Source organism: Monopterus albus, unplaced genomic scaffold (assembly GCF_001952655.1).
Source record: "Monopterus albus unplaced genomic scaffold, M_albus_1.0 scaffold355.1, whole genome shotgun sequence".
NCBI classification, from domain to species: Eukaryota; Metazoa; Chordata; class Actinopteri; order Synbranchiformes; family Synbranchidae; genus Monopterus; species Monopterus albus.
Window position 1 is genome coordinate 840,950 of NW_018128235.1, and position 18,239 is coordinate 859,188.

The window sequence follows — 18,239 nt, forward strand, 5'->3', positions numbered from 1 at the left end:
TGTTGGAAGAGTACAACACTCTACACGTAAAATTCCAAATGGCGGAGAAGACAAGAGAAAGTTCGGGTGGGCACTCCAATTTCATCTATAATTGAAATATTTATATTTCTGAGCAATGTTTATATGTATTTTGGGTTTTATTTTGAAAACCGGATGTTATTTTGATGAAACAGGAAGCACGAAAATACAAAACTGCGCACCAAACTGTTTATCTCCTGTATGGATGCTGATCCAACAGTTATGGAGGAGTGAGGCCATTTATACTGCAGACTTAAATACAAATAGTAGCACCTTGAAGTCAATTCTAAACTGTACTGGAAGAACGGGGGTGATGTGGGCATACCTGGGGGTATTCAACACCAGTCGAGCCACAGCATTCTGGACCAGTTGAAGCTTCCGGACAAGAGACTGAGAAATTCCCACACAGAGTGCATTACAGTAGTAAAGTCACGAGGTGATAAAAGCATGGATAGCTTTTTCTAAATCTGCATGCAATAAAAAGGGTTTCACCTTTGTTAGGAGCCTCAGGTGAAAAAAGCTAGATTTAACCACGGACCTGATCTGCTTATCAAAATTTACTCCCCCTTCATTTAATCTCACATCAAAAGCCCAGTTTAGACCATCAAAAACAGGTGTAGATTGTTAAAAATCCAGTTAGATCATCAAAACCCCAGGTTACACCATAATAAACAAGTTCAGTTCATCAGAAACAAACACTGCATTGCAATATTATGACAAAACAGAAAACATACAATTAATGGTGTGATGACTGGAGGTTTTTTCTTTAAGGTTTCTTCTACATTAAAGAAATTCTCAAGCATCATACATTCAACATTTATTGAAACCAGACCTCAGGACCACTGTCTGGTTTGCTTGCTGGCTGGGTTGCAGTTGGGGTGGACAGTACCATTTTCTCTAAAATCAGTCCAGTTTTAAATATACTTTGAATGGGATTCTGAGTGGAGTTTGTACATAGCCCCACACTGGTCATAAGAGAGGAAAAAATATTTGGATGCACATGAATTGGCAGAACAGTTGCACAGGTCACCACGTTCTGATTGGCCCAGAGAAAACTTGAACAACAGGAAGCATCTCAGCTGAAGGAGACCTGTCCTCTTTAAAATAAGGATGAAAGAAGATGATGGCAGTGTATTATCACATAATAAACAGAAGCCAATAGAACAGATATGTTTGTCAAATGTTGTGCACCTACTATTGGTATCACGCAGAAGATGGCACCATGACATACTCTGTGAGAGCTGTGCAATGAAAACACAAATGTGCACTTTGGCCAGGCAGCTTGGGTCAATAGCCAGTCAGCTGGCCTGAATACAGGACGGTTCCTGGTGGCAGGGGAATGACGGCACTACCAACCACATTAATGAAACTAGTAAAATTTGTGTACAAATTACTAACATTTGCAGACTAATACAATTAAAGAACCAATTAATTAAATAAGGGTGCAGATTAATCACATTTATAGAATTAGCACATGGATTTATATAAATTTACATAACTACTAGCACATGGATTTGCAAACCTAACCGAACTGATATAAAAGGACAGTGTCCTGTTTTAAGTGATCATCAGCCAATCAGAACTCTTTTTGGGTTCGTACCTCAAAATACCAATCAGATCAGCGTTCAACGTCATTCTGGCCAGACTTCAACAAAACAAAAACTCCCCGACAGATATTCTGGAACTCTTTCAGACAATGTCACTCCTGTGTTTGTCCTTAAAACAAAGCTGCTTCCTCTGAGCCCGCCTGCACAATCATAGAAAACTTTTTTCCATCTGTCGTTCCACACACTCGCTGACAGAAAGTCCAGAGAAATGAAGGGGAAGACATCACAGTCCTGGAATGTTTCAACATTCATTCAAGAAATACTGTGGGAAACATCACAAGTGCTGCTACATAGAGGGGCCAAAGGTCATGTCACCCTAAAATATGACTTCTATTTCTTTATGTCCCCAGAAGGGAGGCAAGTCCCCACAAAGTAAAGAATATAGGCATTCCAACATACACACAAAGATGCTGATTTACACATCGTCTATCCAACTGCTGCTGTTTGTTCAACATTCATCTTTCTATAGTTGACTCAAAGTAGTTCCATAATCCTGAACCGGCAGAATTGTCTCGACAACATAGAAATGTCCCCACAATGACAGAAATGTCCCTACATACAGTAGATAAATGAGCTAAAACCTGTCTGTACAGTTAATACCCACCTGCCTCAGCGAAGGTGATGATCTCTGTTGTCTCCTGCTCCCCTTCATCTCCTCCGCCACCATCTATATGCACACTGCCATCAGCTGCCACCTGCCCCACGTGCAGCTTTCGCAGGGCATTGAGAAGAGCAGCACGCGGCACTGGACGCGTCACATTGGGTGGCGCTGGCAGGTGCAGCATGTCCAGGATGTGCCGCTTCACTGCCTCCACCACATCCTCATCCTCCACTCTGGAGGTGGAGGTTACAGGATCCACCATGGCCAGGGCACAGGTGGGGCAGCTAGAGTCTGGGTGAATGGACGCTTGGAGTCTGGACCCCCAAACCTGGACCAGCACCAGGAGGAGCAAGAACATCATAGTGGTCTGATCCTGATCTGCAGAAAAAAGTGCAAAAAAGAAGAAAAAAAAAAAGGTTGTCACCTTCTCCTTCCTCCTTTTGTCTCAGAAGTTTTTCCAAAGTTCAGCTCAGTCCACCTGTGAAAAAGCCATAGTCAGGGACGGGGGGTGGGGGGGCTGTAAACGAAAAGAAAGAAAAAATGAGTTATCCTCCTCCTCTTCTTTTTGTGTCGGGGGACAGATGGCTGGAAGATGTGGAGGCGTCACAAAAAAGAAAAAATCAACAGAAGAAGAAAAAAAATCTCAAAAGTGATGAATGGAATGAGGGAAAAAGTCCAGAGCTGCAGAGATCCTGAGGAGAGAGGGAGAGTTTTCCTCTGTTGTTCAGAAGCGCCGAGGTTTTCACCACAGGGGGACGGACTCACACTCTCTCTCTTCTCCTCACTCAGCCTCTGTCTCATTGGGTCTCCTCCCAGCTCTGTGACTCAGAGGGAAGGCGAGGAGACAAGAAAGGAAAGGGCAGGCAGGAAAGGGGAAAATAAAGAAGGATGATGTCTTTTCTTACCTTTCCTCCTTTTTATCCTTCTCCAAATTTGTTGTCTTTCCTTCTTCTTTTTCCTTCCTTCTATCCCTTGGCCACTTCTTCCCTCCCTTCTCCCTTCAGTTCTTTCTTTCTTGACTTTTGTGAAAAGATACACTACTGAAACCTAATGTTACAACCCTTTACAAACCATCACAATTTGGACACACCCCATGACCGGATGGTTTTTCTTTTCCTATTATGTTATGCTTCGCAGATTAAAAGTGAAGACAGCAGCACTATGGATCAACAAATATGGAATTACACAGTAAGTAAGATAACAGCAAAATGTGTTTCATATTTTAGATTCTTCCAAGTCGCCATTGTTTGTCTTGACAACTTAAGAACACTGTTGGTAACATCTTGACCAGTTTGATGAGATGGTCACCTTGAACAGGAGCACTTTGTAAAGCGTCTTTGTAAGTAAAATTTAAGTTATAATCCACAATTAATCCAATAACATATTCCAATAATTTCAATGCAGAGCTTTTTTTTTTTCTTTTTACATACAAAGTGGGAACATTTTTGGAAAGCACCCAGCTTGTCTGTGTCTGTCAGCCCTCCCTCTCACCACAAGGTCAGCCGTTTCATCCCAGTCCTCAATGACGCTGCACAGATCAAATGCAACGCTTGAACCACACTTTCACTGACACAGGAATCAGTGTAGGTGTGTGTGCTAGTGGGGAGGGATTTTACATCAGGACCAACTGAAGCCAGAACCGCATTCAACATTATTTCTTTTCTATAAATCAGGGATTTTCACAGGTTTTCTGACACTGTGGTCCCACCTCCTATCCAAACACCAAGAATGCCAAATTATCTAATATCATTTCCTGTTTGTAGTGTATCCATGATTATGCAAACAACTATCACTGAATTACTGTGACACTGAAGCAAACTTTAAGTCCTTAGGATTCTTCGGCAAGTTCTACAGTGTCTTTTGTTCTGACCTTTAATTCCGATTTAACATTTATGACAAACTCTACTGATTCTTCTGTTTTATTTTCTGCCAGTTCAGTGTGTTTTTTTTTTTTTTTAATGGGAGCTATACATTCAGCACACAAACATGACAGGTCATGATCAGCAACACCTGAACTCACCACAACGAGATGTTGGACACTTTCCTTTGATGACTGCACTTAAATCAAATGCACAACTTAAATGAGTTGACAACTCGGACACATACTGCCATACAGCCACCACAGAGCATGGCATCACTTCCTTTCTCATAGTCAAGTTCAAAACGTTTCTATAGCTGAGAGTTTGTCACTTATTTTTGAAAGTAGAAAAAAAGTGAGCTGGCTGCTAACTAGTCACTAAAATGTTTAGTTAGATCCATTACCTGTGTGCTAACTGCACTCACTGACATCGTTTACTTAACTGTTAGCTACATTAGCTGTTTGCTAAATACGCTCATTAAGATAACAATTGTCAGTTAGCTGTTAGCTACATTAGCTGTCTGCTATTTACCGCGCCACGAAGCAAACCAGTTAAGTTTGCAAGCTGTCAGACACCAGCAGCAGTCCAGCAGTAGCAACCTGTTTTGCACTAGTCAAAAATGTCCTTGAGTGACCACTAAAGCATCTTAGAACCTGTACACTGCTTTGGTCGCTCTAACTTTTATTAGTACGACTTTTGTTTTTAGTGTCTCTGTGATGGTTTTGCATCTCTGATGACTATAGAGCTTTTTTGCTTACCACAATTCCATATATCTTCAGTTTTTACCTAAAAACAAATATAAGATTAAACACAATGGTAATAAATATAGACAACACAACCTTTCCAAAAAATAATTACACAAAATGGGAGTAAAACGTTAAATATGGAAGAAATTCTTTCTTAAAGCACAAGAAAGTCCAAAAACCCTACAAATAAAATCAAACTTTTCTTTTACTCAAATTTTTATGTCTGCCTTCACCCAATCTTTCCTTCTCCCTCCAAAAATGTCAGACTGTTCCTTTAATACACCATATAGTTATTTACAACTGAGTACTGTCACCTGGTGGAAGACATGTGGACATACACCCGAACATATTTCTGTCATTGTGAGGACAGTCTATTGTAAAGTCTGTTATTTGAAGCCATCAAAAGCTAGCATTAACAACAACCCAACATTACATGCATTTTAAGAAACAAGAATGAGTATCTTGTTTCTCACCTGACAAAGCCATTAAGCTAATGCTAACAATTTTAAGCCTTTAGTATTTTGATTAAATAAAAGCTGTTATTCGAGGTTGAAAATAATCATTAAGCCGAATCCCAATAGAAAAATCAATATTTGTCAGTTTCTTTTTACTCAAAATACCTCTTAAAATTATCTGTAAAAAATAAAACAAAATAAGCTTCAGTTCACAGGTCAGAACACCTTGGAAAACCAATCAGTGAGCTGTTCTTTATTGAAGTGACAGTTTTAATTTTAAGTGCCATGAGGCACATTGACAGTCAACACAAATGGGCTCCTTCATGTTAAACCAATAGAAACACAGCAGACACTGCTAGGATGTCTGAAACCAAAGGCTGGTTTGTTAGCCTGATGTTAGGAGTTTGTTAACTTCAGATTAGTGGTTTGTTAGTATACTGTTGGTGGTTCATTACAATAATAGGTTCTTTTAATATGACAATGGCAGTTTGTTAGCAGTTAGCATAATGTCAGTGGTTCGTTGACATGAGGCCAGTGGTTTGTTAGCATGATATACAGTTTGAGCATGATTTTAGCGGTTCATTAGCAATATGTTGGGTGTTTGTTACCATTATGTCAGCAGCTCATCATCTTTCTGTTAGCATGCTGTAAACTGATTCTTAGTATGACATCAGCAGTTCATTTACCATGATATTAGAAGATTTTTAGCACTTCATCATGTCTGGATCCAGTATGAAATCCTTTCTAGATTATTACAGAGAGAAACTGTGTAACTGGCAGTTGAGCCAGGTGAAAACTAGTTCTTAGTTTCCTCAAGGATGTACACTTTTCTCTGCCTGAACAACAAGTCCTTGACTCTTAGAAACACTCTCTTCTTTTGTCAAGCCGTGAGATTGAGCTAGAGCACATGGAAAATGGTCAAAAACGCAGAAATATTCAACAAACGGACATTAAAATGATTTTGATGACCAATTGGGCCATTATCAAGTGCCTGCAGGGGTCCAAGAAAGTTAGCCTGGATCCACATTGGTCAGCATACTAGTCCAGAGTTTGAATCTGCACTGCAAGTGTGCAGAAAACTGGACGCATTTTTTTATGCATCAATATACATTTTTCTATACTGTGGGGATATTTCTATCATTGTGGGGACCTGTCAGAGCTTGGCCTTGCCCTGAAAGAAGCTCATGATGGCAGTGAGGCACTCATCCGATGTCCAGCGCTCCACCAAGAGTTCCACCTCAGCATTGTTGACCGCATGCAGACGCTCTTTCTCCCCTGACCGGATCAGCTGCTTGGACAGAGTCAGAGACTGGAAGACAAAGAGAAGAGCAGGAGGAACCAGAACTGATATTAATCTACAATCTAACACTGTAGCATTAACTACAAGTCAGAATAGGTTACATGTGATCCAGCTTGTTGCAGGTCCTTGCAGTCCTCCAAGGGTTGCCCCTTAAAGCAACATGACATCAACTATCTAGCTAATTTATCTTTTTATGAAAGCATTAAAAAAAAAAGAAAATTGCAATAAGCTTCTCTTCTGATGACATGGGCGAGACATGTCCAGCACAACTTGACAGGCAATACCTTGTCTGGAATGAGTTGTTCCAGTGTGGCTCTTCATGTTAGCATGGTCAGCTTATGTGACACGTAAGCTTACATTGTGAGGCAGCTTGGCGTAGGCCTTCAGTCGGGCCCAGACCTCAGACTGGAAGCTGCTGTCAGGGAAAACCTCAGTGACGAGGCCAAGCTCACAGGCCTGGACTGCCGTCAGCTTCTTGTTGAAGAGCAGCATCTCGCTAGCCTGGAGAGAGAGAGACAGAGAGAGTGAGACTTTCTACAGCCAAAAATTCAGTTTAGCAGATTTTATACATACTGTATTTACAACTTTTTATATCAAAGTCTTTGTCATATGCACAGTAAGAGAACATGTTTCCCTGCACAATGAAATTCTTCCTTTGCTGTCCACAATGAATGCCAAACAATATAGTCTAAATATAAAATAAAAATAAGTAAATAATAATACAGAATAAAGGCACTTTAAAAACAGCAAGTGAAAAATAATAAAATAAAATATATTTTTATGGCCTAAAATTCAAATTAAAGATTTATAGAGTTATATCAAATTTTCATAAATGAGTACTCACAGATTTTTGACAATGTGCAGATGTGTGCACTTTTTACAATAAGGTAGTCTACTACCCAGGACGCCAAGTACAGTGTGCAGGGAGGGGGCGCGCAGGTGATGACCAGAGCTGAGATTTCAGTAAAGTTGGAAAGATTCCAGTCTCCCAGCTCAAAAAGTCACACAAATGACGCCGTTTCCAAATGCAGTAAGGTAGACAACAAGCTACAGCCAAATTTTCACTAGAACGAGCCGTCCTCCACACTGGAGATGGTCCCTGTCCCACGTGGAAGAGGCTCAGTTTGATGAAAATTAAGCTGTAGCTTGTTTCTACCTTACTTGTGCAGATGTGTGCACTTTTTACAATAAGGTAGTCTACTACCCAGGACGCCAAGTACAGTGTGCAGGGAGGGGGCGCGCAGGTGATGACCAGAGCTGAGATTTCAGTAAAGTTGGAAAGATTCCAGTCTCCCAGCTCAAAAAGTCACACAAATGACGCCGTTTCCAAATGCAGTAAGGTAGACAACAAGCTACAGCCAAATTTTCACTAGAACGAGCCGTCCTCCACACTGGAGATGGTCCCTGTCCCACGTGGAAGAGGCTCAGTTTGATGAAAATTAAGCTGTAGCTTGTTTCTACCTTACTATGGAGAAGTCATTTCTGTTTGGATCTATGAAAGATTTTGTTACTTCACTGCAGTGTTGCAGAGCTGAGATGCACAGTCATTGAGATCATTCAAATCCACATACAGTGATGAATTTACAGATGGGCACACAAAACATATGAAAGCTTGTGAGCCATGATCAATAATACACAGCAGCACATTATAAAAACAAACACAGAGAGGAGCTGTTCACAGATGGTCTGTCGTCATGTGTTGTCACGTGCTTGTGTGTGTGAGAGAGAAATAGACCGGCTCACGGGGGGACTGAGCGAATACATGCACTACACCCAGCACTACACTGAATTAAGATTTAACCTATTTTAAATCATAATGCGGCAGTCAATGTTGATACTGTGGCAGCCCGCCACCAACCTTCTGACTGAACTCCTTTTCACAAATGGCGGGACATCTTCTATGCTAAATTCACCCTCACACGCCGTCATGCTAGCTGCCGCTGTGGTTTGGTTATGCACTGATATTGTGATACAGCTTTTTCACCTCAATGATAAATTTCATCACTTTTTAATATTGCAAGATCTCATCACACCTCTAGTGTCTAAACTTTACTGTCAGTGTGTGTACCTTAGCAGCACCCATTATCTTGGGGAAGGTATAGGAGGAGCAGCCCTCAGCGCTCTGCCCCAGCTGACTGAATGGGGTATGGAATGTAGCCTGGTGGAGTGAGACAGTTTCCCATCAATGTCCTGAGCCGTTTTCTGATTTCTGTGCTTGTGTGCATACCCATACCCGCTCCGTAGCATAGACCAGGTCAAAAAGTCCCAGCACCGTGACTGAGACCCCCACAGCTGGCCCATTCACCACAGCAACCAGCAGCTTGGGAAAGTCAATGTAGGCCTTCACATACTTCCTGTAGAAAGAAGAAGTCGTTTAAAGCTGGTTTTTATTGTTATGTGTGAGACAAAAAATGCTGAAGGCTTTTCTGGCACCTGTGAACTCCACACAAACAAAATAACAATAATGAAGAACATTAGTTGTACTTAGTTAAGATTAGCATTCTGACAGCACGTGCTGAAAGCAGTAGGAACCTGCTTCATTCTTACATTAGATATTAGCTAATGTGCTGTTAAACAGTAGTTTATGGCATTTCATGACTTAACCATTAACTACTAAACATTAGGAATTTAATGTTTGCTTTTTGCTAATACTTTTCAACATGGCACTTTGTGCTTGTGCCACTGATCGATCTGATCACTGGCTGACAGGTCACTGATCACCTGAGCAGGTCTCCACCACGTCTGGCCGCCTCCTGCACCCCCCCGTCTTGGATCTTGGAGAAGTTGGTCAAGTCATTGCCGCTGCAGTAGAAATCGCCAGCACCTGTGAGGATATTTATTAACACTGATTGATTAAATATATTTTCACACTGTATTTTTTCCAAAGTGTAACATGAGCTAAGTTAATCTGTTACTGCCACCCCATTAAACAAAATTAAACCCTACGATAAAGTTCACAACTTATTGCACTTTGTGTTCGTGTGTACAACCACTAGGGGGAAGATTATGGCCAAAACAACTTTGTGAACAGCAGCAAATAACAAAAAACACAACAACATGAGCTACAGTATTGCATCTCCTTCCTTCAATCACTCCTTTCTTGCTACCTTCATTTTTTTTCTTTAATTCATTGAGTGTACAGGAATACTGTGCACTTCGTGTGTGTACCAGTAAAAACAGCAATGACCGACTCATCTTTCGCAGCCTGCTCAAGCGCTGCAATGATCTCGTTGTACATCTGAAACAGATTAGATGTTTAAGAACTCATTAAAAGACATTAGCTTCAGCTCAACCTGTAGGAAAGAGAAACCGAGCAGAAACCGATGGTTTTACAACTGAAGAAATAAATCACATAACATCAGGAGTCAATAAAACAGATTTTGTTCAGTGCAAAAACACATGCTGTAATTGCTCCTTGAGAACTCACTTTAGTATGGTTTGTACCCGTTTTTAAATTTTCTGTACAAGTTCCGATTTAATGTTCCGACATCAAAACGTCCCTATAATGTAAAGCTGTCTTTACATGTCATCACAACATCAAGCTAATCTCAAATGTCAAACTGCCCCCTCAAAAGAAGAAGAAGAAGAAGAAGAAGAAGAAGAAGACGACATGCACACACCCCTGTGGTGATGGCGTTCTTCTTTGCCGGCCGGTTCAGCGTGATGGTGGTAATGTTGTCTTCCTTGGTGACCAGCAGTGTCTCGTACACTGCCCCACTTCCAGCAGCTTTTGTAGTCAACTGGGTGGAGCTTCCTCCTTCTTCCTCCACCAAGGACTCGATCAGTTTGCAGTACTGCTGCGTCTCCCAGCTCAAAAAGTCACACAAATGACGCCGTTTCCAAATGCAGTAAGGTAGACAACAAGCTACAGCCAAATTTTCACTAGAACGAGCCGTCCTCCACACTGGGCTTGGTCCCTGTCCCGATGAAAATTAAGCTGTAGCTTGTTTCTACCTTACTATGGAGAAGTCATTTCTGTTTGGATCTATGAAAGATTTTGTTACTTCACTGCAGTGTTGCAGAGCTGAGATGCACAGTCATTGAGATCATTCAAATCCACATACAGTGATGAATTTACAGATGGGCACACAAAACATATGAAAGCTTGTGAGCCATGATCAATAATACACAGCAGCACATTATAAAAACAAACACAGAGAGGAGCTGTTCACAGATGGTCTGTCGTCATGTGTTGTCACGTGCTTGTGTGTGTGAGAGAGAAATAGACCGGCTCACGGGGGGACTGAGCGAATACATGCACTACACCCAGCACTACACTGAATTAAGATTTAACCTATTTTAAATCATAATGCGGCAGTCAATGTTGATACTGTGGCAGCCCGCCACCAACCTTCTGACTGAACTCCTTTTCACAAATGGCGGGACATCTTCTATGCTAAATTCACCCTCACACGCCGTCATGCTAGCTGCCGCTGTGGTTTGGTTATGCACTGATATTGTGATACAGCTTTTTCACCTCAATGATAAATTTCATCACTTTTTAATATTGCAAGATCTCATCACACCTCTAGTGTCTAAACTTTACTGTCAGTGTGTGTACCTTAGCAGCACCCATTATCTTGGGGAAGGTATAGGAGGAGCAGCCCTCAGCGCTCTGCCCCAGCTGACTGAATGGGGTATGGAATGTAGCCTGGTGGAGTGAGACAGTTTCCCATCAATGTCCTGAGCCGTTTTCTGATTTCTGTGCTTGTGTGCATACCCATACCCGCTCCGTAGCATAGACCAGGTCAAAAAGTCCCAGCACCGTGACTGAGACCCCCACAGCTGGCCCATTCACCACAGCAACCAGCAGCTTGGGAAAGTCAATGTAGGCCTTCACATACTTCCTGTAGAAAGAAGAAGTCGTTTAAAGCTGGTTTTTATTGTTATGTGTGAGACAAAAAATGCTGAAGGCTTTTCTGGCACCTGTGAACTCCACACAAACAAAATAACAATAATGAAGAACATTAGTTGTACTTAGTTAAGATTAGCATTCTGACAGCACGTGCTGAAAGCAGTAGGAACCTGCTTCATTCTTACATTAGATATTAGCTAATGTGCTGTTAAACAGTAGTTTATGGCATTTCATGACTTAACCATTAACTACTAAACATTAGGAATTTAATGTTTGCTTTTTGCTAATACTTTTCAACATGGCACTTTGTGCTTGTGCCACTGATCGATCTGATCACTGGCTGACAGGTCACTGATCACCTGAGCAGGTCTCCACCACGTCTGGCCGCCTCCTGCACCCCCCCGTCTTGGATCTTGGAGAAGTTGGTCAAGTCATTGCCGCTGCAGTAGAAATCGCCAGCACCTGTGAGGATATTTATTAACACTGATTGATTAAATATATTTTCACACTGTATTTTTTCCAAAGTGTAACATGAGCTAAGTTAATCTGTTACTGCCACCCCATTAAACAAAATTAAACCCTACGATAAAGTTCACAACTTATTGCACTTTGTGTTCGTGTGTACAACCACTAGGGGGAAGATTATGGCCAAAACAACTTTGTGAACAGCAGCAAATAACAAAAAACACAACAACATGAGCTACAGTATTGCATCTCCTTCCTTCAATCACTCCTTTCTTGCTACCTTCATTTTTTTTCTTTAATTCATTGAGTGTACAGGAATACTGTGCACTTCGTGTGTGTACCAGTAAAAACAGCAATGACCGACTCATCTTTCGCAGCCTGCTCAAGCGCTGCAATGATCTCGTTGTACATCTGAAACAGATTAGATGTTTAAGAACTCATTAAAAGACATTAGCTTCAGCTCAACCTGTAGGAAAGAGAAACCGAGCAGAAACCGATGGTTTTACAACTGAAGAAATAAATCACATAACATCAGGAGTCAATAAAACAGATTTTGTTCAGTGCAAAAACACATGCTGTAATTGCTCCTTGAGAACTCACTTTAGTATGGTTTGTACCCGTTTTTAAATTTTCTGTACAAGTTCCGATTTAATGTTCCGACATCAAAACGTCCCTATAATGTAAAGCTGTCTTTACATGTCATCACAACATCAAGCTAATCTCAAATGTCAAACTGCCCCCTCAAAAGAAGAAGAAGAAGAAGAAGAAGAAGAAGACGACATGCACACACCCCTGTGGTGATGGCGTTCTTCTTTGCCGGCCGGTTCAGCGTGATGGTGGTAATGTTGTCTTCCTTGGTGACCAGCAGTGTCTCGTACACTGCCCCACTTCCAGCAGCTTTTGTAGTCAACTGGGTGGAGCTTCCTCCTTCTTCCTCCACCAAGGACTCGATCAGTTTGCAGTACTGCTGCCGGGCATCATCCTGACAGATGCAGACATTTCCTGTTTATTTAATATTACAGCGAGGAGACTGTTGTGCTAAAAGCAAAGCACCTGTGGTGTGGAACCCAGACTCTTCCATGCGTCCCACTTTGCCTTGTTGACAAAGTCCAGCATACCAGGTCTGGGAGTGTTACAGGGACCCTGGGTGGCCTGGAGGAAGAAGAGGAGAAGGGCGAGACAAGTGTGTGTCATCACAACTTCAAAGAAAAAGTTAAAATGTCCTCACAAGCATTCAAACATCCACAGAACTACATGGTGACATCATACCAGCTGTCAAAATGTCAACAAGTCCTCTTAACATATGAAAACATATTCACAATGTCCTCATAACAGCACACCTGTTGCGTGGCCCACCTGTTTGAACAGAGCGTAAATCCTCAGTTTGACCTCGTTGCCTGGGTCATTCTTCAGTGTAGACAATTTACTCTTGGCCTCCTCAAACTGCTGCACTGTTGCACCTGCAGACGCAGACACACACACACACACACACACACACACACCCCCACACACACACACACACACCACCATTAGTGACCAGATGACCAGAAAATTTCGGTCTGCTGAAAAAGCTTAAGCTTATCTGAACTAGGGCTGGACACAAATATTCAACTATTCAGATATTCATTTGTAGGGTAGGTAATCAGTTTTCAATTTTAGTATTCGGATATTAGAAACAGCAGGAAATTTCAATAAAGCCTAAGCATTAGCGTGAACTGAGCGCCTTCTGCTGTTCCAACAACTCCAACAAATGAGACATCTTCACTGGTAAAACTATCGGCTGATCTCACATCAGTGATGGAACTGGAGCACAGTCTGCATGATGGTGTACATCAGAATCAGAATCAGAATCTGCTTTATTGGCCAGGTGTGTTGGACACACAAGGAATTTGACTCTGGTACATCGGCTCTCAATGTGCAAACAGTAAACCATCATAAGGCTGTGTAATATAACAAAAATAAGCAGTATTTACAAGCAACAGAAAGTGCAAACATGCAAATGGTTATGAAGATCTATCATCTGTTCATCTTTTACATTACATAAGAACTTTAATTAGCTTCTTGTTTTATTTTTTTAACCCCAAATACTGCCAGGTGGGCAAACGGGTAGCCTACTTTTAGGTGTCCTGCAAGGCAGGGCGGACTGAGTGATCTGGTCTCCATTGAAAATGAATGGGCATGTGTCACTGACCCAGCTACACACGTTGGCCACAAGGGGGTTCAAATATGGTCAGCAGCCTCTCCAGCACTCAGTGGTGAATAATCTTTAAAAATACTTCTGTATCCAAATCTGGTAGATTATTGATTACTAATTTGGCATGTAACTCCTATAAGAATAGACTAAATTACTTCAAAGAGATGAAAAATTATCATAAAAAAACAAAATGACCTCAACCTGCAGCAGATACTCACCCATCATAGCAGAAACTGTAGTATGGAGCTTCAGACTAGGAACTGTGGGGAACTGGTGTGAGCTGGACACACAAAACACCACTCAGTAACAGAGGTGCAAAAGAAACTGGGAGGGAAAACGACCACAGAAACACCAAGTGACTAGAAAGAGATATTAAAAAATCCGCAAAAAGGCTCAAAACAACAAAAGTTTTCACAGCAACAATTACCTAAAAATGCTAACACAGTAATGATCAGTCAGTGAATCAATCCATGTTCCCCTGTGATTCTCCTCAGTAGCGCAGTTAGCGCAGCTGGAACAGTTAGCGCAGCTAGCTGTACCATGCTCACTCCTATGACAACTGATAAAAGTCATTAACTAAACGCCGGTGTTCACCGCGCACAGCCCGCTGGCTTGCTTCTTATTTGGTGGCGTTAGCTGATGATAACGACTAACACCGGAGACAAACACACATTCCGAGGTTGTTATCCTAACCGAGCTAGCTAGCAGATATAATTGCGGACACACACAGCTCGGTAAAGGCATCAGACATAAACACTGTTCTCATCCTCACCTTGTTAACAGGAGAACACGCCGGACAGCACACCACCTCAGGACGACAGAAGCCATAGTCGTCGTCGTCGTCTTCTTCTTCTTCTTATTCTCCGTGTCAAGCAACGTGAGGCGCGTTACCGCCACCTTCTGAGCAGGAGTGGGGGTCAAGTCAACCAATCAGGGTAATACAGTCATAGTAATACAGGGAGTAGTATGACAGGTATTTTTACTATAGATACTTTAACTACATGAAGCTGGGAATACTTATGTAATTGTATTGCTGATGCTTTACAAGACGTTTCCACCAAACTTCATTTACTTTTCAAGAAATTATACTTAAGTCAATCAAAAACTTATTACACTCCTGCTAAAAATATATGATTCACTCTGTGTCTCCATAGAAACTCATTATTTAAAAGTACATGATAAATACACATACATATATTGTGACTTCATAGAAATGTGCAGTGCTACAAACCTCAGCACATTCTTCTTTCCACTCATATAGAGAAAGTGTCGAGACAGCACAAGCCTTTAAATCCCCAGCTTTTGTCCCTGGGGCCAGGACTTCACCCCCCTCCCCATATAAATAGGGGCATCCAACTTCTTCTCTGCTACACTGTGTGTGTGGATTCTGTGCCAGGCCAGAAAACGTCCAGTGGGCAAAACATGTCGCAGTACTCCGGGAAGGTGAGCAACACAGCTGCAGCATTGTGTATCTAAAAACTTGAAAGAGGTCAGAGCAGCCTATTTGATTTTCAAAGCAAAATATTTCAGGCTAATAATTTAAACACATTTTCACTTTTAAGTGTCCTGTGAAATATCACATTTCTTAATTTTAATTAATGTAGACAGTGTTTTACAAACTGTGTCCAGTGAGAAGCACTACACTTAAATTGGTAAAAGCTCAATTTTTCTGAATTTGCAAAACTAAGTAGTTGTGATTTAAAGACAAAAACTCTGATCCAAAATGAAAGATGAATAACGTGGCTGGTAGATTACTGGTCTAACCATCTACATCCATCTACAAGGTATGGATGCTGACTCAGCATCCATACCTTGTTTTCCTGGTCTTTATTGTATGAATGCTGACTCAGCATCCATAGCTTGTTTTCCTGGTCTTTATTATTGTATGGATGCTGAGTCAGCATCCATACTATGTTATCCAATTATTTATTATTATTGTATGGATGCTGATTCAGCATCCATACTATGTTTTCCAATTATTGTATGGATGCTGAGTCAGCATCCATACTATGTTATCCAATTATTTATTATTATTGTATGGATGCTGATTCAGCATCCATACTATGTTTTCCAATTATTGTATGGATGCTGAGTCAGCATCCATACTATGTTATCCAATTATTTATTATTATTGTATGGATGCTGATTCAGCATCCATACTATGTTTTCCAATTATTGTATGGATGCTGAGTCAGCATCCATACTATGTTATCCAATTATTTATTATTATTGTATGGATGCTGATTCAGCATCCATACTATGTTTTCCAATTATTGTATGGATGCTGAGTCAGCATCCATACTATGTTATCCAATTATTTATTATTATTGTATGGATGCTGATTCAGCATCCATACTATGTTTTCCAATTATTGTATGGATGCTGAGTCAGCATCCATACTATGTTATCCAATTATTTATTATTATTGTATGGATGCTGATTCAGCATCCATACTATGTTTTCCAATTATTGTATGGATGCTGAGTCAGCATCCATACTATGTTATCCAATTATTTATTATTATTGTATGGATGCTGATTCAGCATCCATACTATGTTTTCCAATTATTGTATGGATGCTGAGTCAGCATCCATACTATGTTATCCAATTATTTATTATTATTGTATGGATGCTGATTCAGCATCCATACTATGTTTTCCAATTATTGTATGGATGCTGAGTCAGCATCCATACTATGTTATCCAATTATTTATTATTATTGTATGGATGCTGATTCAGCATCCATACTATGTTTTCCAATTATTGTATGGATGCTGAGTCAGCATCCATACTATGTTATCCAATTATTTATTATTATTGTATGGATGCTGATTCAGCATCCATACTATGTTTTCCAATTATTGTATGGATGCTGAGTCAGCATCCATACTATGTTATCCAATTATTTATTATTATTGTATGGATGCTGATTCAGCATCCATACAATTATAACTTTCATACTTTTTAAGATATTCAGCTTTTTTTTTACAGAAATTTCCCCATTGGAAATGAATGGGGCAAAGTTGGAAGCTTAATATGTCCGGCATAATTTGGGCTAGAAATGCCATTTCAACTTTGTTCAACTCGTGAGACGTTCAGCTACCAATGGTGCAACCATCTTTATAACTTTCATACTTTTTAAAAAATTCAGCTTTTTTCATCACAAATTTTTCCCAAGCAAATGAATGGGAAAGTCTTGAAAGCCTCATCGTCTTTGAACATTAATATCTCCGGTATACCTTGGGCTAGAAACGCCATTTCAACTCTATTCATCTTGTGAGACGTTCAGCTACCACTGGTGCAACAATCATCTTGATATCTTATACAGTTTTTTTTATAATCGACATTTATATTTTCTGTATTTCTCCATAGAAATGAATGGCGCAATGTAAACTCTATGGGACATTCTCGGTCACGTGACACCCGTTCTAGCAGGTGTCTCTGTGCTTATCCTCTTCCTCATTCTCAAAAAATTACGCTGGGTAATTATAAATCGCCACGGTTCCTTCAATTTGTTTAATATCTTGACATAATACAACAGTGAAATAACACAACAGTGTGCTGTATATATTAAACTTCATGCAGATGTCACTTTGCTCATCGCCACGTCTCTTGCTCTCTCACTCCTGTGCAGACGCTCCCACCGGATGCTCACAGCTGATTTTCAGCTGGATATGGAGCGGCTCAGAGGCACTGGCACTGCCAGTCCGCCCCCTCCTGCTAGCAGCTTGGCAGCAGAAAACGTTACGATCTACTGTTTATCTCTTCCCTACAACGATCGCTACCAAAATACAGTACAATTCTGTCTTGCAGATGCAGTTGGTATCTGTTAACTGCTGTTAACTACTTAAATATATATCACACTAAATAGTTAGACATTATGATCTTTTGAACTTTAGCTTCAAGAATTTTTTTCTAATTGAACCTTTTTAAATTTTAAAATGTGAAATTTGTACAGACAGTTTAAAAACTAATTTTATCAACAGAGTTATTACAGTTTTTATTATTTAGAATATTGAGTCATTCCATTTAAAAGCTTTTCACATTGTAGTTACACCTGGGTTAATACCTCATTAGTTCACAGTTTCAGACAGACCATCAAGATCACCATGGGGAAAATTGTTTCTCAGTCAAATCAT

General features: G+C 40.6%; 3 protein-coding genes across 5 annotated transcripts in view; 1 reads left to right on the forward strand and 2 right to left on the reverse strand.

The window, feature by feature from the left end:
• LOC109974976 (inhibin beta A chain-like) overlaps window positions 1-4,669 on the reverse strand; it is a 13,076-nt gene extending 8,407 nt beyond the window's left edge. The window contains exon 1 of the mRNA XM_020625466.1: window positions 2,230-4,669. Within this exon, the coding sequence (XP_020481122.1) occupies window positions 2,230-2,587 (358 nt within the window). The 5' untranslated portion in view covers window positions 2,588-4,669. The remainder of the gene's footprint in view (window positions 1-2,229) is intronic.
• A 365-nt stretch (window positions 4,670-5,034) lies between these two features.
• Window positions 5,035-15,023, reverse strand: eci2 (enoyl-CoA delta isomerase 2). Of its 2 annotated transcripts, none has more exons than XM_020625464.1 (11): window positions 14,873-15,023; window positions 14,319-14,380; window positions 13,263-13,366; window positions 12,960-13,058; window positions 12,697-12,888; window positions 12,248-12,317; window positions 11,801-11,903; window positions 11,313-11,433; window positions 11,148-11,237; window positions 6,944-7,087; window positions 5,035-6,595 (listed from the first exon to the last, which is right to left on the reverse strand). In XM_020625464.1, the coding sequence occupies exons 1-11, from the start codon at window positions 14,926-14,928 to the stop codon at window positions 6,440-6,442; spliced, it is 1,197 nt and encodes a 398-aa protein (XP_020481120.1). In that variant the 5' UTR covers window positions 14,929-15,023; the 3' UTR covers window positions 5,035-6,439. The 2 variants fall into 2 exon arrangements, with proteins under 2 accessions (XP_020481120.1, XP_020481121.1); XM_020625465.1 differs by having other exon boundaries at window positions 14,319-14,424; window positions 14,873-14,947.
• Window positions 14,946-18,239, forward strand: part of crygn2 (crystallin, gamma N2) — a 14,655-nt gene continuing 11,361 nt past the window's right edge. For both annotated transcript variants that reach the window (XM_020625479.1, XM_020625478.1), the window contains exons 1-2: window positions 14,946-15,035; window positions 15,362-15,543. In XM_020625479.1, coding sequence (XP_020481135.1) covers window positions 15,523-15,543 — 21 coding nt within the window. In that variant the 5' untranslated portion in view covers window positions 14,946-15,035; window positions 15,362-15,522. The remainder of the gene's footprint in view (window positions 15,036-15,361; window positions 15,544-18,239) is intronic.

Excerpts from the sequence above, each read along its gene's own strand:
- eci2 (XM_020625464.1), bottom strand. The coding sequence starts at position 14,928 with ATGGCTTCTGTCGTCCTGAGGTGGTGTGCTGTCCGGCGTGTTCTCCTG. Across the intron at positions 14,381-14,872 it reads CGTGTTCTCCTGTTAACAAG|CTCACACCAGTTCCCCACAG; the intron begins GTGAGGATGAGA and ends TTGTGTGTCCAG. Across the intron at positions 13,367-14,318 it reads TACAGTTTCTGCTATGATGG|GTGCAACAGTGCAGCAGTTT; the intron begins GTGAGTATCTGC and ends CTGCGTCTGCAG.